Below are 23,374 nucleotides of genomic sequence, written 5' to 3'. Positions count from 1 at the left end.
CCTATGCGTTACCAAGGAGCAGCAAATGGAGGGAACTGCCTGCCATGTCCCCAAAGGCCAATTTCCTCCAGCACCAGCCAGAGTGCAGAGCTCACACCAAGTCCCACGTGTCAAGGGGGTTGTGGCTCGGCGTCTCAACCTTGGCCGGGCAGATGGAAGCCCACCAGCGTCTCCGGGCACCGGAAGGAAGACACATCTGGGCATGCCTGCCTGGGCATCACTTCTACCCCTTGTGCGTCCACAGTGGGGAGAGGAAGCCGAAGCAAGCCCTGTCCCTGTTTACTGAGCCCAAAGCAGCAGGGCCCAGACTGAGGCCAGCTACATTGGGCAGGCCCTGTGGGGATGGAAGGAGACGTGTTTTGCACTGGTGCAGACACTTGCCACCAGGAGAGCTATGTGACAGGCAACTGCCCCCCCCTTTCCACGCCTCCCTTCGTTCTCTCCCTTCTCCTCCCCATCTTCTCTTTTTCTCACACAGCCTCTCTGCTGAATTCTGCATTGACATCAGCATTTCCAAAAACAACAACAAAGGAAAGTAGGTCACTGGCAGTTCCAGGTCGGAGCTGCGCCCTGGTGTCAGCTGAGTCAGGGGTTCAGCCCGTCTCATGGACAGAGGGTTGCCCCCAAACTTGCAAACGGAGTTGGTTTGCCTTGTATTCTTAGGTGGAAGGGTAGGAATGGGCACCCATACTGTGTGTTTGCACCCTGGCTCACGGGTGGGTACCGAGGGCAACACTCCACACATTCAGTGTTGGCATTCAAGGGACCTGGGGTATACGCACCCGGTCCGGTCAGTTGGGGGGCCAACCTGCAGATACACATGTTTATTCCCACACACGTAGGTTCACAGGCCCAACAGCCCTGCCTTCTCTGCCCTGTTCCTCAGGGGCTTCACACATAAGATTTCCTCTGCTCTCTCTGCTCATGGAACTCCCAGTTCTACTTGAAAGATTACCCAACACGCTAATTGGGACTCCTGCTATGATTAAAAAGAAATTTCAGATTAAAGCCTCCATGCCATAGAGCTCAAGAAGAAAACAGCTCTTTATAAACCCAGCAGGAGCAGACTTTAAGGTTGTTTTCTTTTTCCCTAGCTTGGAAAGAAATTGCTTCTTGCTATTGTTTTGCCCACCAACGAGTCAAGTGCAAATAGCCACCAGGTATGGTCTGAACCATAGAGGGGCACTTGTGAAGAGATAAAATTGCGCCCCCAAACCCTTTAATATATCAACCATAAAGAAGTTATCTCCATAAGCCTAGATCCTGCCTCGGCGAACACCTCTGGTCTCCTGACTTGGGAGTTGCCTCCATTCATTCTGGGTCAGCCTTTGCCCAGGATAAAGCTTTTATGAGCAGCCAGGGTGAGGAGCACATTTCAATCAAGCTCCCTGAAGCGATTAGCTCTGGATGCCCCCAGAGGTGGCTGGAGGAGGGGAGGGAGGGGGGCTAAGCTGTGGTCAGTAAGAGGCAGGCACAGGGGCGAAGACTGCACTTCTGAATGATTTCACTTGCAGGGCTGAGCTCATCACACTGATACTTCTAGATCTCATTAGCTTGGCCACACTGTACTAGGCCCCCTGGGTATCTTGCCTTTTAAAGTAGGACCTCTTGTTTCAAGAGGGAAAAAGCCCTCCCAACTCCTTTCCTGACCATCAGCCCCAGCTCCCAGTCACCAGTTAAGATTTTAAATTTTTATTTTTATTTTTTTAAAGATTGTATTTATTTTATTTCAAAGAGAGAGAGAGAGCAAGAGCAAGGGAAGGGGCAGGGCGACAAGCAGACTCCTGGCTCAGTGAGAAGCCCCACACGGGGCTCAATCCCAGATCCAAGATCACGATCTGAGTGGAAGTCAGACACTCAGCCAACTGAACCACCCAGGCGCCCCAAGATTTTAAAAAACTTTAAGGTTGATCTCAAACCCTCCTCAAAGGGGACCACTCTGCTTTATGTAAATAAGTGTCTCCTTAATATTGCCTTCATTAAAAGACCCAAGAAAAGAACATTGTTTGCTGATGGAAAAGTATAAATCTCTTTAAGGGTAATTGGTTAATTATGGCAGATAATTGTCTGCAAATAATGGAGAGGCAGGTAATAAAGAGAAAGGGGGGGGGTTCAAAGAGGCTCTTGCACAGGTAAGCAGGCCCTGGGGTTGGAGTGGAGGGAGGCTGGGGCTGGGAGGGGGCACTGCCCCAATCCTCCAGGACCACCATTCTGGGAGCAGTGAAAGTGCAGAAAAAATCTGGAGGGCCTACTTGGCGTGGCCAATGTTTATTTGGCCACCTGGAGACTTTGAGAAGCGACAGGCTACCCCAATACCATTAGTTGGGAAAAGATCTTTTCAGGCCACCCCCTCCCTCTCCCAACCAAAAACGGACACAGCTCCAGAATAAAGGATTATCTTTAGATCGAATAAATCTGGCTTAATGAAAAGCTCGCTACATTAATATTTCATTGCAAATCTGTAGACTCGCAATCACTGCCTCCCCTGTTCTTCGAACTGGCGTTTGCAAACTGCCACTCGTGGCCGCTTTGCTTCGGACCAGGGCCGCCCCTTTCTGGAACAGCGAGGAAGGCAGAGAGCCTGGCTTTAAAAACGCTGCTGCCGTCTTCTTCTCAGTCCTTGTTTCACCCCCTTTCCCCTTGTGTGAGAGAGTGGGGAAGTAGACAGTTCGGTCAAAGCCAAATGGGTTTGAAAGGACAAACTGGTCAAGAAATCTATTTCCACCCCAGCCTTTGTGGCTTTTCCCGCCCAGGTTGCCCTAGCAGCCCGTGACGTCATCCCAAAGACAGAGCGCCACCTGTGGGAGAGGGTGGAGAGCTGCAGCGACGCGGAGGGTTACCTGAAGGTTTGCTTAGGCTATGTCTGCACCCCAAGGCTGGAATCCTTCCCAGGGTCTGACGGAACGCTCTCTCTAGAAACCCACACATACCCAGAAGGACTTGCATCAAATTCCAAAAGGTTTCTGGACACACTCGTCCCTCATCCCCCCAACCACCGCATGGACTCTGGTTAAGGACCCTAAATCTGGGCAAACAATTCTCATCTATCATTTCTCAGTCCAGTGATACATTTACAGTTAAAATTGTAATATTTCACTCAGAAATATCCAAGCAAAAATGTGATATATCTTACCTTGGTCTCTGTCAGAAGCTTTATTTTTTCCTCATCAATGTTGTTTAAATATAAGAAAACTCTACCTAGGGCACCTGGGTGGCTCAGTTGGTTGAGCAACTGCCTTCCTCTCAGGTCATGATCCAGGAGTCTTGGGATCGAGTCCGGCATCCGGCTCCCAGCTCTATGGGAAGTCTGCTTCTCCCTCTGACCTTCTCTCCTCTCATGTTCTCTCTCAAATAAATAAATAAAGTCTTTAAAAAAGAAAACTCTACCTAAATAGATTGGCCAAAAGTAAATTTAGATTGGAAAAGGCAAAATAACATGATGTTATACAAGAAGTTACCATTGAGGAAAGCTGGGTGAAGATATATGGACCCTCCCTGTATCTTTTGTTTGTTTCTTATGAACGTAGAATTATTTCCAAATAAAAAGTAAGTTTTTAAAAAATGGAAAAGAGGGGCACCTGGGTGGCTCAGGTGTTTGAGCATCTGCCTTCCGCTTGGGTCATGGTCTCAGGGTCCTGGGATCAAGCCCTGCATCGGGCTCTCTGCTGGGTGGGGATCCTGCTTCCCCCTCTCCCTCTGTCTGCTTCTCTGCCTACTTGTGATTTCAAATAAATAAAAATCTAAATAAATAAATAAAAATGGAACAGAGTTGGGGTGCTTGCCTGGCTCAGTGGATAGAGCATGCCACTCTGATCTCAGGGGCATGAGTTCAAATTCTATACTGGGCGTGGACCCACTTAAAAAAAATGGAAGAGTAGAGTTTTACTAAGATAAATTGTAAAAAGTTATTACATTACCTATGATAAATTTACATATGAGCCAGTGGTTGCCCGTTCACTTTTTAAGCCAATTTGCTATTAGCCAATTTAAAATTGGATACAAAATTTAAAAATTCATGAAAATATTCCAAACAAGCAAAGCAGACATATTTGACTGAAATTATTTTGATGATTTTAAGTTAATTTTCTAAATGAACGAAAACAATGAAACGAAAATACAAATTCCCAGAACAGACTCAAGGTTCACAAAAAACTCTGAATCAAGGCTGAAAATCAATGATCAAAGATGCGTAAAGCACAAAGAGTTGTCAAAAAGGCAGTCACTTGAGGGGAACAGCCAGGAAGTAGCTGCTTTGTGTTTATACATAGGTATCCCCAGGTGGGAAGACTGTCAGGTTGCAGTAGCCCTAGGCCCGCTGTCTTCCTTTCCCATGGTGGGAAGAAATCTCCTCATAGCGCCTGCAGGAGGAAGGACCGGGGGTCAGGGTCTTCCTTCTCTGCCTTCATTATTGGAGTCTACTGTACTTTATGTGGGGTTCCTCTCAGAAACGGAGACCCAGGCACAGCTGTCAACAAACTGTTGAGGGCACCTGGCTGGCTCACTCTGTGGAGCATGTGAATCTTGATCTTGGGGTTGTGAGTTCAAGCCTGACAGATGTAGAGATTACTTAAAAATAAAAAGAAAGAAAGAGAGAGAGAGAAAGAAAAGAAGGAAGGAAAGAAGGAAGGGAGAAAGGGAGGGAGAAAGGGAGAAGGAGGGGGGAAGGAAGGAAACTGTTGAAACCACGCCGGCCATCTTGGGAATTTCCTGCCACTACACCCCTGTTCTTGGTGGAAAGGAAGGCAGAGAGCAGGGGTTCTGCCAGCTCCTTCACTCACCAGGTTGGTGACCCCAGGGACCTAGTTTGGGAAAGTTTAAGGAGTCAGGAGAGCTGAGAACTGCCAGGAAAAAGTTCTGACTTCCTCTCCAGGGCTTTTGTAAATCAGTTCCTCTGAGCTTGAAGTTCCTGGGGGTGGGAAGGAAGTGATGGGCCCCCCAGGGTTGATCCCACTCTTCGCCAGGGTAATGTGGGATGGGGTCTTCCACTCAAGAGAAGGCAGCATGGGTGGAGCTGGGGAAGAGCCACTGCCTGGGACTTAGAAGCCAGGTTTAAATTAGCAGGAATTAGGCCCATTCCTGCATCTGTTAACATGGGCATTCCAGTTCAATCTCCTCAGAGTTGACATTTCCCAGTTAGCTATGGGCTGTGTCTCCCAGGGGACTTAAAAAGAATCAGAAATACCACCCTGTTCCCTGGACTTAGGACAGGGAGTGGACGAGGAGGCAGCCTCAGCAAGAAGTCAGGGCTGTAACCTGTCAGGGCCAAGTCTGCTGTGAAAGGCGCGTGTGATCGACGGATGAAGCGTGTGAGCAAGAAGGTCTGGGGGAATGGGCCAGCGGGGGCCCCGGGAAGGCCGCTGCCAGGGTTGGGCCCAGTGTGGGGCTGGCAGGAGAGGAGAGAGGAGCTAGTCTAGGAGTCCGGTGCCTGGCGTGCCTCACCTGTGAGGCAAGAGGGCCGTTCTGTGGTGTGCTGGGGCAGGGGCAGGAAGCACAGCGGGACTGATCTGGGATCAGGGGCCATTGGGAGGCATGTGGTTCACAGAGAGCCCAGTGGGGCCCACCCAGGGTGGGGCTGTGAACCCCTTTCCCACAAACTCAGGTCACAGCTGGCAGAGACACAGGTGAGGAAGCGAGCTTGCAGTGGCTTCTGGAAAGAGGGCTGGTGTGGAAATTCAGAAAAGCCTGTATCTGAGGCTTACTAAGTGCCAGACGCTCAGTGGCACTTTAAATGCCACAGATAAAAAGTGAGAGATTCTCCAGGTGGCAGGCGAGATGAGAGGTCAGGGACCCGGAGCCTCGGAGGCTCAGACGCCAGGATGAAGAATAAAAACACCTTGGAGACCCCTGTGACCCTGAGCGTGGGGGCAGAATGTCAATGCAGCCCGGCTGGCCTGCAGCTCTGAGCTGAGGCGTGCGCAGGACAGGCCCAGAATCTGTAGATTAAGGGCTAGTGGCCTCTTCAGAACCGCCATAGTGCCAGGAGCTGGACGAGCCCCTTTAGGGTCAAGGCTCAGTGGGAAACACAGAGGCTCAGTGCTCAGACGACAATGGGCTGCTCGTCACGCCCCTGCCAGTGTCCCTGATGAATGGTCACCCGTGTGTGGGGAGAATGGGCCCTCTGTCCCTCTTCTAACCAGCCCCTTGTAATCAAAAGGGGTTGCTATCAGCCGGCAGATAAGCCCATTGTGGATGGGCACTCTTGTTCCATGGCTTTCCAGGGCCTGGCTGGGCCACTCACATGCTTGGTGGTCAGATCTGTGGACAGCACGCATGTCCCACGCTCAGTCACAGGAGGGACAGTGACAGGAGGTGGTGGCTGAGCAGTGTGCGCATGCCTGCAGGTGCAAAATGTTTCTTTTTCTAGTGTGCCCTCCTGTCTGTCTGTCTGTCTGTCTGCATCTCTCCCTGCTCTCTTCGGTGCCTGACAGCCCCATAGGGTTGTGCTTCCTGTCTCCTGGAGACACTGTACGTGCACTCCCTTTAGGGTCTCACTGGGACTTGAACTTCCCTTGCCCGGTCCGTCTGTGACCCCAGCGCAGGCCAGGAGTCCCTCATTGGGTTTGTCCTGCTGGCCCCGCCTCACCAAAGAAGTCTTACTTGGAGAGGATCCCTTGCATCTCTTTCTCTCTGGCTGGAGCGGTAAGAGGTCACCTGGAGGATCCACATCTTGATTCCAGTCAGCTGCCGTGCAGAGGGCATCACGGTCCTGCCTGTGACTGTCTCCGAACCTGGGCAGGGGAGGGCTCGTGATAAGGGGCCGGTTGCCTGGGAGGTCTCCCACCTGTTTAGGCCCTGAGCACTTGCCTCTCCTCCTTCCTTAGAGCCTGCCCCCTGGGGAAACTGTACTTACAGAGATGGAAGAGTTTCATGCTTCTCTCGATTCCTCTCTCTTTCCCGAGGCCCCGAGAGGGAGCAGCAGAAGCAGGGCCCCCCTGAGACGCCTGGGTCTGCATGGAGCCTCAGCCAATTTGGAAAGCACGGTGACCCAAGCAGGTGTTGCAGCGGTCGTGTCAAATTCTGCCATTCAGGCGTGCCATTAGTGTGCACACACAGAAATCCATGACACAAAAGGCCCAGCCTTCCCCACTCCGCCGGTGCTTAGAAACTCCCGGCTCTAATGAGAAATGAGAGCTGAAAGGAGAGAGGTGGGGGGCTAGGCCACATCAGTGCAGGCTGGAGCCGGATCTCGGAGGAGCCCGACCCACTTCTTTTGGAGGTAAAGGGCCTTGCGGACCAGTCCACTGAAATGTCACTTGAATTAGCCACTGTGACCCACACAGGGGGCTCCTTTGTCCTCCTCTCTCCCTCGTTACTCTGGGAGGGAGGCCTGTCCACACAGCACCCCTAGCTACTCGCTTTGCTTTCCCCTGGGCTTCCCTGGTCCCCTCACCCAGGGGACATCTTATGGCCATAAACCTTCCTGAGTCCAGCGGCCCCCTTGAATGAGACAGGCGAGGACATCGAGGGGGAAGGTACAGGTGGGCACGCCTGGCGCTGAGCCTCCCTTTTTGATTGTGTGGTGAGTTACTTAGCCAACAATAGATGTTTATGTGTGTTTTTTTAGAGCTTGTATTTATTAACAGCCTGCAAAGGGGAGACCACGATATTTGCTCTGAAAGCACAGTGAGTTGAAAGGGACAATTAGGGGAGCAGAAAGAGATATGGAGCATGGAGCTGTAAAAGATATTTTAATGTGCAATCAAAGGGTTCTTGAGATAGTTTCCAAGTAGACAGAAGGTATAAGAAAATTGGCCCATTACAAGCTGATAGTGGGGGATCGGTGACACAGGGTGGAACAACGGCTGATGTGTGAAACTCCCACTGGAGGAAGGTGAGTCTGGAGAGCCAGACTGGGGGGAGACGAGCCAGAATGTCACCATGGCCGGGTCAGCGGGCTCAGCAGCATGGCTTGACCCGGATCCAGTCGAAATGTACACACACTTCAGTCAATCAAACAATGTGTGAAGGGAAAGGCTGGCATCCTCCGGGTCGAGCTGGAGAAGGGCCCTGAGGAGCTGGGTCCTGGAGGTGAGTTCTGGCCAGGGACATGTGGGGACAGCCTGGGCAGGTGGTGAGCCTCGGAGAGATTTGCTGTCGGGCCCAGGGAGCCCTCCCAGCAAACATGCTCTCTCTGACCCCTGGGCCCTGCCTCTTGTCCTCCAAGAAGCTTTCCTGCCCCCCACTCCCTGGCTCTCTCAAACTTGCCAATAGGCCTTCTAGAATCACGTTCATCACAGTGGCAGAGTGCTGGGTGATTAGTTAGGTGACAAGTAAACATTTGCTAAATGGGATTCTTGGCTCCCTGGTAATGAACAGCCCCTAGCAGGAGAAAATAAGGGGGAGATGCTGTCTGGAGGGTTCTGGGGGTTGCCAGTGGTCAGCCAAAGGGGGCACAGGTAGAGGTGGCCATGCCTGGAGGCAAGGGAGGGGCTGAGGGCTGAGCCCTGAGTGGAGGGGAAAGGAGGAAGCACGGGGGGCAAAATGGCTATGGGATACTTTCCGGGCTTGGAAGCAGCAGGTGTCTGGGAATGGGACTGTGGCCCAGGCAGATTTCCAGGGAGCGCTCCAGCATGCTGGCACAAGGGAAGGATCTGGCTGAGCAGAAGAGGCAAGTTAGGATGATGAAACCCACTGTTGAGGAACATTGGCAAGCATGCCACGAGTGGGGACACGTGCTCGGAAAGACGCTGGGGGTGTGGGGTAGGGAAGAAGACCGCAGAGGGGAGCCATACCACCACTGCAGAGTCAAGGCCAAGTCCCTGAGTAGGATTCCCCCAACCTTCCCCTTGCCAGGCTCGCCTCCCACGCCCACCACCCCTCACAGTCCTCAACTCATAGCTCTCTGCTGGTATCCCAAACCAGCATGAAGCTGCTGTAACCCTCCAGCCTTCTGCCGCGAATACTCCCCGCACTCTTCTTTGGCCACCTCCTCATCCTGTTAGAGCCATCAGGTGTCACCCTCACCTGGAAGTCCTCCTGGACCGTCCTCACCTCAGTTGACTTTCTCACGGTGGGGGAAGGGCCACTACCAGAGGCACCAATCACATACCTGTTTCCACATCTAGCCCTGCACTCTTTATAGGAGAGTCACATCTTCCCACTTTTATGTTCCCAGAGCCTGCGCCAACGGCGGGCACATGTAGGCCTTTGATCAGCACTTGTTGAAGGGAAAGAGCCGAGTGAAGATGGCAGAGGGGTGACCCTGTTAGGAACAGAGGAGGAGGACAGGATTCCCAGAGGCAGGAAGTCACATCTCCAGGCCCTGGCTCACCCAGGAGGAATGCTTCGTCTGGTGACCAGAGAGGTCTAGCCCCTGGCTGGTCAACTTGCTCTGGTGCTTTGGGCAATGGTGCCATCGTTCCCGCGTGGCCTGTGAGCTGCTGAGTGACAAGTGATGTCATTCACGATAGAGACGCTTTCATTCCCGCTATCTCTTAGAGGAGAAAGCTGCTAAAAATACACCCGGCGTCCTGGGCCCCTCTGCCTCGCCTCTAATAACAGTTGGCAGCCAGAGACCGAGCTGCACTTGACAGAGGCGGTCATTGATAAAACATTAGCATTTCTCATACTGACATTTCACTTTCATATTGCAGGACTTACTAAGTCTGTTTAAAAAAATTTAATAAAGTGTTTGGACTCTTGATTTTCCCACTGAGGGCTTTGCTGTCTGACGCTGGAAATGAAATCAACAACAGGACAACATCCTCTGGTTCCGAGGGACAGCCGGGGCCCGGCACGGCCTGGGAAGAGAGGGCGGGCAGCGGGAGAGCGTGTGTTTTGCTCTGCCGTCCCCGCGCTCCTGTTAGTGCAGGTTTCAAGCCTTGTACCAAGGAAGATTGTTCAGTCACACCTGAAAACCCAGCTCTCCCCTCTCTACCGAGGAGAGAACTGCCTCATTTCTCTAAAGCGAGAGAGGCAGGTGGAGCCCCCAGACCCTCTCTGCTGCTGTCTCAGTGGATCCCTGGCCTCCTGGGAAGCCCTCTGGGCCCCAGGAACTGGCAGCTCCCTTCCGGCCACTCCTGAGGCCCCGAGGAATCCACACAGCTCAGCTGCCGCGGGTGCTGCTCTTGGGAACCAGCCAGGAAGGATCCAGGACCAGCCTGGTCCAGAAAGAGCCGCAGAGACTGGGCCGATCCACAGCCAGGGTGTGGGAAATGAGTCATGTTCTGTGAGGGTGAGGGAAGAACCCTAGAACGGAGAACGTGTGTATGTGTGTGTGCGTGTGTTCGCACACATGTGCACACACGTATCCCAGTGAGTCAGCGTGCCCCTGCCCCATATGGCTCCTCCTGCCAGCAAACACGCTGTGCCTGGCCAGGCTCGCCCACCCCACAAAAGCCTGCGATCTGCCACCACTTCGGGAATGTAGGGTTAGGAAATGAGAAACAGGGTTCTTGTCCAAGAGAAATTTTTTTTATTATTGTTTTTCTCTCTTCATTGGATTCAGTGTTTCTTGCTCCTCACACATATCCTCTCTGGTGGGGAATTCAGGTTTGGGCAGAGCTCAGAGGAGATGGCGCCCAGCAGGGCCCTGGTCAGCAGCATGGCCAACCTTGACTGGAGCCACTGTCCCCTGACTGGGCTTGCCTGTTCCATGCCCTGCACACATCCCCACTCCTGACCCCTGAGTCTGGCCCCCTCCACCACCGCCGCCGGTCCCTGGGCATCTTCAGAAGGGCCAGGAGGGAGGGGGCCTCCGTAACGCAGAAATGCCTGAGATGGTTCTTGAAATGCCCTCTTTGTTCCCCTTCTGCTAAGGCCACCTGATGCTTTCCCTCCTGCCACAGAGCACAGGACCCTTGCTGGGCTGGCCATCAAAGAGCCTCAAGGAAAAATTCAGCAGCTGAGCCGTGCTGGAGTCCTGGGCTCATGCCCGGAGTCTCCCCAGCCTGTCCAGACTGTCACTGGCAAAAATGCTAGGCCAACGATGACACTGCCCGGCCTCTTGAGCTAACACTGTGGTTGCTGCCTGCCCATCGGCAAAAAAAAGACCCAGAGCCCCTCCTGGTTCCCTTCTCCATCAAGCCCTCCCCTAGGGCCTGACTCCCTGATGTCCCATGAGCTGCTTCTCACTTCTCGCCCCTGACAACGACCCCCGGTACAGTGGGGGTGATGGGGTGCTCTGGGGTGGCAGCCGGACTTGTGTTGCATATAAAAACAAGGCGATGCTCTAAACATCGAAGATTGGTCCCCTGAAGTGATTCTTGCTGCCTCCCCTTCTTCTCCCTGGCCCTTCCCACTGACACTTTGCCCTAGGCCCTGGCAAGCCCAGGTTATGACGGGGACTGTCATTGCCAGGCTGGGATTCTAGACAAAAACCCTACAACTCTTCTCTTGCTAGAAATCACCAATACAACCCTTAGTTCAACAGATATAGTTTTCTGTATAGTTTATAAACATGAGAAGACATACAGTTTGGTAGGGGAGTGGGGAGGGGCCCTGTGCATGTGTGTGGACAGTGTGTATATATATATATATATATACATGTATATATATATAAGTTGACTTAGTTATAAGTCAAGTTATAAGTCAAGTTTAGTTATAAGTCAAGTTATAACTTCACCTCCTGTGAGAGCCTCACTGCATTCGATGCAGTTCTGAATTTCAGCCTCTGATGATCTTTCCTTTGGTAATTGGTTCTTGGAGCCCAGCAGCTGGGCCTGGGTCTGCCAGGGTTGCCTGAGACATCAGGAATGAGAGGCGTTCCCCCCTGGGGGAGAGACTAAGGGCTGGAATGAGGGCAGGTTGACTCTGTGGCCTCAGGCAAGGGCCAAAATGTCACCTGCTCCTGTGCTCCCAAATGGCTGGGCCACCCAGCCGCTTGGGTGAGCCTCGTCTGTTCTCCTCTGAGTCCTGCTTCCTCCAGGAATGGCGGGGCCCTTCAGACCTCTCCAGTGACTGGGATTCCACAGAGCCCAGCTCCTGGGTGGGCGGGGGGCACTGTCCCATTGTTGCTAATGAAGGATTCATTTTGCGTGCTTTAACTGCCTTGCCGGATGGATGCTGTCTGCGGGCGCTCACCAGGGCCTGGCTGGGACAGCTGGGTGTGATGCTCAAATCCCTTCCCACTTTGGGGCTGTACACTTTGGGTTTTATAATCCACGGGGGCAGGGCCCAGACAGCAGCTGAAGCCTTTACCAGCCTTTGCCCGAAACCCAGCAGACCCTCCACTTGTTCAAAAAAAGAAAAGAGATTCTGTTCCTTGGTGGACGTGTGGCAGTGCTGGGTGCTGGTGGCCCAGGTCCTCAGCGAAGAGTGACCACCAGCCCCAGTATCCAGGCCAGGAGGGAGGCTCCCAGGGAACTGCCCGAAGAGGCCTGCTGCACCCCGCTGGGGGCACGGATGGGGGTCCTGCGGGCACACTTGCCCTTCCTCTTGGGCCGGGTGGTGGGCAGGATGTCAAAGCTGAACTTGTGCTGGTAGTCAGGGGAGTAGTCCTGCAGCTCGTGGGCCTGCTTCCCGGCACCCGCCTTGGACACCTGGTTGCGATTCCTGTGGCTGGTGCAGTTCTTGCCGGGCTTCCTGTAGCCTGGGCGGGAGCCGGGCAGGTGGCCATGAGGGTGGCCCTTGTCCCTGGCGGGGCCGCGGGGCGGGTAGTGCTCCTTGCGAGCGGCCCTGTCGGTGGTGGTGAGCGTGTGCGACTTGATCTGGTGCGGCGAGGCTGGCCCCGTGCAGTTCCGGAAGTCCTCGGCCTTCAGCAGCTTCAGGTCCTGGCCTTGGCGCGCCTCGGGGGAGGCGCAGGGGACCGCAGAGCTGGAGCCGCGGAACCTCCGCAGCCATTCCCACAGCGAGAGCGCCCGGCAGCCGCAGTCCCAGGCATTCCCGTTGAGGCGGAGGAACTCCAGGGCTCCCAAGGGCGCCAGGCAGTCGCCCTGCAGCTCCGACAGGCTGTTGTTGAAGAGAAAGAGGGTGGTCAGCCGGCGGAGGTCGTGGAAAGCCTTGTGGTGGACCCACTGCAGCTGGTTCTCGTGCAGCAGCAGCCGGTCCAAGTTCACGAGTCCCCGGAACGTGTCCTGGCCCAGGCTCCACAGCTTGTTGCCATGGAGGAACAGGTGGCTGAGGTTGACCAGGTCCACGAAGATGTCGTCCTGGAGGTACTCGATGTGATTGTCCTGCAGGTAGAGGTACTGCAGGCTGTGCAGCCCGCCGAAGATGCCTGCGGGCAGGGCGCTGAGCCCACACTTGTAGAGGTAGAGGGCGTGCAGCTTCACCAGGCCCTGGAAGGTCTCCGGCGCCAGCGTCCGCAGCTGCCGGTTGTCGCCAAGGTCCAGCTCCTCCAGGTGCACGAAGCCCTCGAAGGTGTTGGGGTCAATGAAGGTGATGTTGTTGGAGTAGATCCACAGGGTGACCATAGCCGGGCTGAAGTGGCCCTGCTGGAGGACGGTGATGCGGTTGTTCTGCAGGAAGATGCGTTCGCTGTCCTCTGGGATGCCCTCGGGGATGGCGGCGAAGTTGTGCGCCTGGCAGCTGACCGTCATGGGTGCCGGGTAGCACACGCAGTCTCGCGGGCAGCCGCCACCCAGGGGCAGCTCCCCAGCCAGCAGCAGCAGCAATAGTTCCACACAGCACCCTGGGGGGGCGGGGGATGGAGAGGGGAGAGAGAGCACAGCCAGGTCAGGGGTGGCTCGGGGAGGCGGGGGACGGACGGGCGAACCATCCCCCCACCCCTTGGCAGGGCTCTGTCCTGGGCTGTGCCCAGCTCAGCGGCGGTCTGGGGTGGCAGCCCTCTGTGGGAGGTTCCTGCTGGGAGGAAGGCGGGGGTCAGGCCCAAGCGGGGCCCTCACGCGGCGACAGATGATACTCTGGCGCTCCACCCCCGCGGAGGGGGCCAACTACAGGCCCCGCTGCGAGGAGAGCTCGGGGACGCGCGCCCGGAACGCGCGCCGTGCCCTAAAGTCCCGCCCCAAGCCCTAGCCCCGCCCCCAGACTCCCACGGGCCGTCCTGGGGTGGGCGTTCCTCTCCCAGCTCTGCCACTTACTCCTATAACAGCACATGAACAGGTACTGATACAGACTCCTGGTCTAACAAAGTAAATATATGGAGGCCTGAAGAGTCCTTTAATGTATTCTTTTTTTTTTTTTTAATATTTTATTTATTTGACAGAGAAAGACAGTGAAAGAGGGAACACAAGCACGGGAGCGGAAGAGGGAGAAGCAGGGAGCCGGATGCAGGGGCTCGATCCCAGGACTCCGGGATCATGACCTGAGCCGAAGGCACAAGCCCAACGACTGAACAAGGCAGACGCCCAACGACTGAGCCACCCAGGCGCCTCAAGTCTTTTAGCGTCTTCTTAATAACAAAGCATGCATGCAAGACACCAAAGTTCATCTCAAAAGCTGTCTCATTTAGGGTGCCTTCTGTGTCCTCAAATACGTGACAGCGCTCTGTGACTCAGTTTCCTTATTTCTAAATAGTACTAGTGTTCTCCTTGCGGCGCTGTGAGGATGTGCTAAGGGGACGTGTGTGAAGGCTGGGGGGAGACACCAGGGCTGCCTGGTTTTGGGGCCCCCCTTATCTGGTCCATCTTCTGGCCCCTCCCCTCTCCGCACCTCACTCCCAGGCATGTGCTCCCGGCTGGTGGTTGCAAACAAGGCTTTGCCTCTCGACCGTCCGGAGCATTTCCTCTGTAGCTTCCCTCTAATTGGCATTAATTAGGCATTCGTTAATGGATCCTTAAAATAATTTATTTTCGGATGTGTCCAGCCTGTGGTCGGATAATAGCCCCGTGCTCATTATCCGAGAGGCCTCATTATAGGCGATCATCATTACCTGCCTTTTTCCAGGGTCGCAGCTGCCCCAGGCTGCCCGGCAGGCGCGCCAGCGTGCGAGGACAGGCTCCAGCCGGTAACCCCCACCCTGCAGGGACAGGCAGCCATCTTGTCCCTGCCCAGGTTTGGCCTCTTGCCCGTCCCTTCCAGCTTGGCCAGCCGGGCCTCTGGGGAGAAGGCCAGGCCCTGGGGCAGCTCAGCTGATTCCTGCTGTCAGCTCTGCCCAAAGCATGTAGAAAGAACTCACACTCCTGGCCACTCTCCGACAGGCCTGCTCCCAGCCTCACCTGGGCCACTAGGCCAGGCTCCCAGGCCTGCTGCTGGCTTAGCCTCCTGGCCAGTCTCAGGCAGGCCCAGCCACCACTGCCACCCCCTCATTCCCGGCAGAAACAGCATCGTAAATAAGTGACAGTTCCCAGCTGTTGGGAGTTATGGGCTCCCAGAGAGTGGCAGCTGCTTCCCGTCCCCCTGTAATCACCCGGCTTCCACCGAACGTTTGCAACATAAAAATCATCGCATATAATTTCGTTTTTGCATAATTGGGTTCGTTTGCGATTTCAGAGCAATTATGACCTCGGTGGTGGCGGTGGTGGTGGCAGTGCAGCTGTAAGGACCCTTTCCGGGCCGGGCCACGCTCTAGGTGGTTTCTGCGGTGTCTTCAGTCATCACCACCACTAGATGGCCTGCAGGCCTCAGCCTCAGTTTCCCTCTCTGTAACATGAGTAGGAGGTGATTGCTTTGCCAGTGTGCCCCACACGGAGACTCAGGTCTGACTTTGAGGCCCCCATAGCCCACCACAGTCTGGCAGAGGGTCCCAGCTGTGCAGGGGGAAGCAAGAGTGTGAGGGACTAGGAGCGTGGACACCAAGCCCCAACTGAGTCTTGGGGAGCCTGCGAGATGCTTTGAGTCTCCAAAAGCCAGGGGTGGGAGGAGGGCCCACCCCACACTGGCTGCAGCTTCCACAGAATCTGACACCCCCTTTCCCCTCTCTCTGCAGGCACCCCTCACCCCTGCCCAGGCTGCTGTCTCCCAGGAACCTCACCCCAGGGAAGCGGTCCCCACCTTGCCATTCTGGGGGGGCCTGGGGGCCCCCTCCCAGCTCAAGGGCCTTCACAGGGCTCATTGTGCTAAAGGGGACCAGGCCATGGCCATGAACTGGTGCTTGTGGGACACACAGTGCCACACCAGACCCTGGGGGCAGGGGTAAGCTATGGCAGGCTTAGTACTAATACCACTCGACATTTGTGCAGCTTATGAAGTTTACAAAGTGCTCCTGCTTGCGCTCCTCTGATCCCCAGCATTACTACGTGGTGGGGGGTTTCCCTGGCCCCCACTGACCTAGATGGGGGTCGACAACCCTTCCACCTGATGTTGTGGCTGTGTCCCCATAAGGCCATGGGGCTGGGCTTCTCTGAAGTGTCCCCTGAGAAGCTGGGGGACCCAAGGAGAGCCATAACCCTTCCTTAGAAGGTGTCTAGAAGATTCCTAGATGCCCCCAGGGAATGTCGGGGCACAGGGAAACCAAGCAGAGACCCCAGTTTGGATGAAAAAAAAAACAAGTGCCCCCAAATCTAGGCATGGGCTGAGTAGCCAGCAAGTGAACACACCTTGGCAGGTGTGTGGGGTCAAGGCAGGACCCAGGGCAGGAGCCCTCCATGTCCTTCCTATAAGAGGGGCCCAGGAGGAGGCAGGGCCCCCAGCCAACTGCTTGGAGCCGCTCTTCATCCTTCTGTGCTGCCCACATGCCTGGGAGCCAGCCCAAGGAACCTGCCCTTGCCCTAACGCTGACTCCTTCCACTGGGCACTGGGGTGGGTCCCTGCTGAATTTGCTTTTCCACCCTGGAAGCTGGTCCCATCTCCAAGGCCCTGGCCAGCCCTCCCAGCCAAACTCACCCACCTCTAGCCCCTGTGCTCAAGCCAATGGGTGCTTCAGTCCTGGACCGTCACCCAGCCAGGCAGCTCCTCCTGTACCCCCTCCATGTGCCAGTGGGAGCCCCAACCCCGCTGATTGCCTGATTAAGGTACTAACAATGAGGCGGGTGTCTTTGCTGAGTACTTTAAGATCACAAATTAGCAGCCTGTGAAGGGGAGTTACACCCCCTCCCATCTACCTCCTCAGCCCTCTCCTGGTGGAGCAGGGGGTGCTGCTCTGCCTCAAGGGGCTGAAGAAAGCCAGGCTGGGCCTCATCCCTCCTTCCTCAGGCTCTCCTCCTTCTCTCCTCCAGGGACACGCGCCCCACTGACTGCTCAGCTACTCCCAAACCTCCTGGCCTCCCACACATCTGAGCTCACCTGAGGCTCCGCAGGCTCATTCATTCTTTCCTCCTTTCAGTACTTGCCCTCTTGCAGTGTCCAATGTGCTAGGGCAGGGAGGAGCCCCCGGATGAACTGGGCAAGCCCTCGTGTGTTCATTAGCAGATAGAGGGGTCCCCAATCCCAGGCAGTCTGGTCAGGTGCTGGGGCCCAGAGTAGGCACCTAAGGGTGTATATATAACGGGAAGCTCAGGGAAGGTCTCTGCCACCCCTATGCCACCTCCTCCATGAAGCCTTCTGCTCACCTGGTGGCATAGAGAATAACCCCAGTAGAGATTGTATTGTTTACACGTCCTCCTTCCTACAAAACACAAAACCCTTCACCTGCTGGGAGGGACCTGGCAGGGGGAGGGGATGAGTGGCTGGAACATGGGCAGCACCTCATCCAGGCTACTCAGCAACCCCAGATGTGCTTATGAAGGGTCCTGTGGAGCTAGACCTGGCAGGATGGGGGGGAAGGGCATAACAGGCAGAAGGCACAGCATATGCAAAGGCACTCAGGTGGGGAAACAGGCAGTGTGCCCCTCCCTTACCCCAGACCCCCTTTTCTCTCTGCCTCTATGAGTAGCCAGAGCTTCCAAGAAGCGTAACACCAGCTCTGTGAGGCTGGGGACACCCAGGCCTGGGGAGGCCAGAGAGGTCACCATTGGAACCAGCACTGACAGGACCTCTGGTCCAGTCCCAGGCCAGATGACCAGAGTGGCAGGGGTCCTGCAGCTTGCCCACCCTGGAAGCAGGAGGGAGCTAACCAAGGAGGACCCAGTCCTAAACACGGATCAGGTTCTTTACATGGACTCCTCACACCACCACACCTATCGCAGAAGAAATGAGGCACATGGGGGTTGGAGGTGGGGGCCGAGAGGCTGGCAGAGGCCACAAAGCTGGTGAAGAGGGTGGTGGAACAGGCCCCACCCCCTGCCTTCAAATCCAGAAGCTCCAAGTTGCCTCGGGCAGGCCCTCCCTGGCCCCAAGGTCTCAGATCCCTCACCCCCTTCCTTCAAATCCAGAAGCTCCAAGTTGCCTGGGGCAGGCCCTCCCTGGCCCCAAGGTCTCAGATCCCCCACCCCCACCACCTCCCCCTACACCAGCGCAGGGACAGCCCCACGGACTGGAATCCCCTGAAGGCAGGTCCGCAGGGCTCCTGGAGCCTCAGAGACTCATCAGTCCTGTGGCCAATCCCTCTGGCTCTACAGCCCCCGCCCTCCCCACAGGGCACCTCTCCCCCACCCTCCTGCCCCAGCCTTGCCAGCTGCTTTGCCCTGAGCCAATCGATGCTAACCAAATGGCTCTGCTGGTCAGATAACAGCCTCGGGCCAGTCTGGCTGCGCTGGACAGAGCTACTGGCGCCCCAGCCCACTTGGCACCATCCCTCCATGCCACACCCCAGTGCAGGCCACTTCCTGTAGTGTCCCCTCACCCCAGCCTTGCCCAGCCCTGGAGACAAGGAAGCCAATCCAGGAAGACTGGGCTTCCCTCCTCAGCCCCCGCTGAAGACACCTGTTCCAATTTTAGTATATGTGCTGCCGAAGCGAGCACCGCTGAAGACACCTGTGATCCACCTGCCTCCTCCCGACCTCCATGTGTCCAACGCAGGCCCTCCGAAGGTGAGCCGTGGCTCCTCCACCCCCCAAGCCGCCTTCACCCGCATCTTCGCATCTTCTCCATCTCCGGTGAAGGCAGCGCCTTCATTCTGGCTGCTCAGGCAAGAACCTCGGACTCATGCCAACTCCTCTCTCTAACTTCATGCCCAGTCTGCCAGGAGTCCTTCAGGCGCAACTTCAAAACATACCCAGAATCCACCCGTGTCTCCCGGCCACCACCCCAGCCTGGGCCCCCATCATCTCTCCCCTGGCCTAGTGCCATAGGCTCCTGAGCAGTCCCCAGGCCCCCAGCCTTGCCCCTCCATGTCTCCTAACACAGCAGCGCAAGTCTGAGTCAGAGCATGTGACCCCTCCACTCAAACCCTCCTTGGCCCCATTGTGCTCAGTAAGACCCTTCAGTCTTTACCAGAGCCCTGACCACCGCCCCCCAACTCCCACCCTTCCTCCCCCATCCTCTTCCTCCTTCCTCCTCTTCTTCACGTGTTGGGTGTGTCCTGCCTCCAACTTTTGGCTGCTCCTTCCTCCTGGAGAGCTGCCCAGGACACCTGCAGGGCCCCTGCCCTGACCCCAGACTTCCTGTCTCTCCCAGGGTCACATTCTCAGTCAGGCCTTCCAGAGCAGCCTATTTAAAATAGGGAAGGAACCCATCCTCCTCTAATAAATTATCTCATTTATTTTTTTATCTTGCTCCTTTCCTGTCCCCTCCCACTGAATGTCAACTCCCTGAGGACAGTGATTTTGTCTGGGGCGTTCCCTGCTGAGCCCCTGGGGCCTAGAACGGTGCCTGGAACTTAGCAGGTGCTCAATAAACAGAGTGGTTCTTACTAATACCGAGGCAGCCAGGAAGAGCAGCCTCAGCTGTGGCTCTCTCTCGATGGCCCCTGGGCCATCAGAGAAGGGACAGAGGGTGGGGAGAGTTCGGCAAGGGAAGATACACACCAGGCCTGTCCAAGGGGCAGTTGACCAACCCAGCTTGGCCTGGGACTCAGGGCTCTCCTAGGACTTGGACTTTCAGGGCTAAAACCGGTAAGGCCCAAACAAACCAGGACAAGTCAGTCACCCTATCTGAGGCCAAGACCAAGCCCTCCTTCTGAAAACCAAAATCTCTGGGCCCAGGAAGGGGAGGGGACACACAGGCAGGAAGCAGGAGTGTTCTCTAGAAACCCACGGCTCAGGTCTACTGCCTGCAGCCTGGGAAGCAGGCCCAGCCTACATGGAACCTGTGTGTGCGCCCATGGATCTGAATACATTTCTGTGTACACGTGTACTACTGTGTGTGTTTAGCCATGCGTGCACACGGCCTCGTATACACATGCATGCAGTATCTGAGTACAGGCACGTGTGTGTGCAAGCTCATGCTTATCTCTGGAGGCCACCAAGGGGGCTGGCGGCCTCGGCGCTTTCGTCCGGCAGCATCCCTGAACTCCAGCCCAGAGAGGGGGCCCGGGTCTGCGATCTCCCTGTTTTATCTCGACACTCACTCTGGCTTTGCCTTTAGCTCCCACTCTCCTCCCTACAGGCTCAATGCCCTACCTACTCCAGGGTCACTTTCAGCAGTGGGAAGCCAGTGGCCCCTTACCAGAAGAGTCCTTGGCTTTTTCCTGCCATGGCAAGCCCCCTGCACAGGCCTGGCTGGGAGGCCGTGCTAACCGGGCCGCCGAGCTCTCAGGGGGCCTCCCTACAGGCTCCCCAGCTAGCCGCGTCTGCCACCTCCTTGCTGCGGGGTGCCTTCTTGGGGGGCAGGTGGGATGCTGGAGGCTGGCGTGAGCCTCTCTATACCCCAGTATTGCCTGGCTTTGGGACCAGCCCCACTGGGAGCACCCTTCAGCTGGGCAACCTGTGCGGGTCACTAAACTTCCAAGGCCTCAGTTTTTCAGTCCAGGAACTGGGAGGCCGAGCACCTGTCTTACTGGGTGTTGGGAGCGCTCAGTGAGGCTGTGCCCTTGAACCGTAGCCCGGGGTGAGCTGAAGGAGAGGCATTGCCAAGGGTGATGATCGTATTACTGGTACTGTTATCAAGGGAGCTGCTGCTCACCCCTTCGGGGTTCTCCCCAACCCCCAGTATACCCTGGCTTTCACCCACCCACCCTGCCGCTCCCAGAGCCCAGAGGCGTGGCAGAGGGACCTGACAGATCAGACACGGAGTCTGGGCTCAGACCTAGGTTCAAGTTTCTTCCCTGCCAGGCCTTGGCTGCCCCCAGCACGTGGGGATGGGGTCTTGACCTCTCTACTTTGCCCTTCCTCCCAGTCCATCCATCCCCATCTGGAGCTGCTGACTCTCTGCAGAATGCCCCAGGTATTCGGGCTCTACCTTCAGCTCGGGAAGCCCCTCTGGGGCTAATAAAATGTGTCCCATGTTATTCAAATTTGCTTCTCAGTTTGGGGGCCCCAGAATCTGGGCTATGACAGCCCAAGGCTGAGGGCCGTGCGCTTCTGAGAGCCAGTCCTTCCCAGGAGGTTTCGAGAATGCTCTGAGTCCTGCCTCCTCCCTCCAAACCCTGGAACCCACTGTCCCTCCCTCAGAACCACAGCAAACTGTGAACCGACCTGCACCCAGACAGCTTCACTGAAACTGGAGTGGTATCTCAGCTGTGTTTGGTGGGGCAGGTGAACCTCTGTGGGCCTGGGACTGTCCCCAGGGGCAAGTGTCTATTGCCTGACTGGGGGTCACTGAGGGGATGTGAGGGAGAGAGAGTAGGGCCAGGGATCTACCAAATCCTGAAGGCCCTGGCACTGGTTGACACGAAACAGGAGACAGGACCCAGCCTGTGAGAAGCAAGTACAGAACTCTCTTCCAGGAGCCCTTGTTCCTAGTTCCTGGAACAGCCACCCTTTCCTTGTTGTCAGCAAAAAGTGTTCAGAATTCATACCTGGGATATCGATCACCCGACCACCCCATTCTGAATCTGTCCCCTGACTCCTTCATTCACACGAGTTTGCTCTGAGCTTTGTGCTGCAACAGTGAGATCCAGCTCCTTCCCTCACAGAGCCTACACACTCCGGCAGGGAGATGATTAAGCAAAGGGACCAGACAAGACCCAACTGACAAAGGGTGGTAGACACTGGGGACACAAGGAGGTTAATACGGGGACAAACTGGGGCACCTGGGTGACTCAGTTGCTTGAGCCTCTGCCTTCCTCTCCTCCCTGCTCGTGCTCTCCCTCGTTATCTCTGTCTCTCTCTCTCTCAAATAAATAAAAAAAAAGTCTCTAAAAAAAAAGAAAGACTGAGACAAACGGCGGGGGGAGGGTACTGACATTAGTTTGTGTGATCATGCAGGGCCTCCCTGAGCAGCAACACCCGAGTTGAAACCTAAAGGAAAGAAAGGAGCCAAAGAACAGAGGGAAGAGCAGGTGCAAAGGCCGTGGGAAAGGACCAAACTTAGTATAGATGAGGGAAGAAGGGACGGGCAGGAGATGCAGTCAGAAAAGTAGGAGGCAGGCTTTGTAGGGACTTGAAAGCCTTGGTTGAAGAGTCTGGATCTAATTCTGGGTGTGGTGAGCAGCCACGGAAGAGCATGAAGGGGGAGCAGCATGATGGGATTTGGGGGGCTGCTACTGGAGCATAGATGGGGGGACAAAAAGAGGGGTGGGGCCATGGAATCAGAGTGCGGAGACAGAATGAGAAATGTTTAGGATGTAGAATTCACAGGACACACAGGTGGACCAGGGTGAGGAAGGGATGGGGTGGCTCCAGAGGATAAGGGTACAGTAAGACGGGAGGAACCCTGGGAAAGCAGGCATGGGGGTCTGCTTTGGGGAGCTCCATTTAGGCCATGCAAAGTCTGCGGAGCCTGACAGAGATGTTTAACTGGCGGCAAACCGGAGGTGAGAAGCACACTCAGGAGTCATGGGCATAGAGATGGTATTTAAATCTGTGGGAATGGATGAAGCCACCTGTCAAGAGAGGGGATACAGGATTGAGGCCTCCAGCAACACAATTCTGGAATGTAAAGGAGAAGGAGTGGCCAGTGACGTCAAAGGAAAGCCACGGCACGTGGTATGACCGAAGCCAAGAGTGGTCCAAGAAGGAAGGCGGACTCCACCAGGATGGTGGCTGAGAGATGAAGTAAGGCTGTTTGGCAACATGGAGATAACTGGTGACGTCAGAAAGTTCACTTCTGGGAGAAAGGTGGGCGCGGAATGCACGCTAGAAGGGGAGGAAGAGTGAATGGGAAGACAGCACTGGGTCAGTCAGGACAAGTCAGGGCATGGATATGTGGCAAGTGGCCCCAGGGTCTCAGAGGCTCATGACAGAGGCTAGTTTCTTGCTCAGGGATCTGGGTGGAGAACACATCTTCTACCCAGAACCCTACCTGTCTCACGGCAGAGGGGACAGAAGGGACAGATACTGTGGGCAACTACGGGCTTCTGTTTCAAGCAGCACACAGCCTTCCTGCTCATGTTTCACTGGTCAGAGTCAGTCACACGGCCCAGCCTGTCCTCAGTGGGACAGAGAAGAAACCTGGGGTGGGGTGCTGGCGTCAGGGAGCAGTGTCTGTGAGCACCCAGAGGCCATTCATTCAGAAACTTTGCTGTGAAGGCGGCAGAGAAACAGGGCAGCACCCAGAGAGGGGTAGAGTCCTGGGAGGTTGTCTGCTTTTTAAAGATGGAAGAAACTAGAGCTTGTTTGCAGGCTTGTGGCACGGTTTGGGAGGAGGGAGAGGGAAGAAACTGAAGCAGAAGCGGTAG

At 55.6% G+C, this 23,374-nt stretch overlaps 1 protein-coding gene across 1 annotated transcript in view; it reads right to left on the bottom strand.

The window, feature by feature from the left end:
• Positions 1 to 10,391: 10,391 nt before the first annotated feature.
• RTN4RL1 (reticulon 4 receptor like 1) overlaps positions 10,392 to 23,374 on the bottom strand; it is a 69,463-nt gene continuing 56,480 nt past the window's right edge. The window contains exon 2 of the mRNA XM_032846699.1: positions 10,392 to 13,570. Within this exon, the coding sequence (XP_032702590.1) occupies positions 12,246 to 13,570 (1,325 nt within the window). The 3' untranslated portion in view covers positions 10,392 to 12,245. The remainder of the gene's footprint in view (positions 13,571 to 23,374) is intronic.

The sequence above is a fragment of the Lontra canadensis genome, unplaced genomic scaffold (assembly GCF_010015895.1).
Source record: "Lontra canadensis isolate GAN:19392208 unplaced genomic scaffold, GSC_riverotter_1.0 scaffold180, whole genome shotgun sequence".
Classification (NCBI taxonomy): domain Eukaryota; kingdom Metazoa; phylum Chordata; class Mammalia; order Carnivora; family Mustelidae; genus Lontra; species Lontra canadensis.
This window is presented reverse-complemented; position numbering and strand designations above follow the sequence as displayed.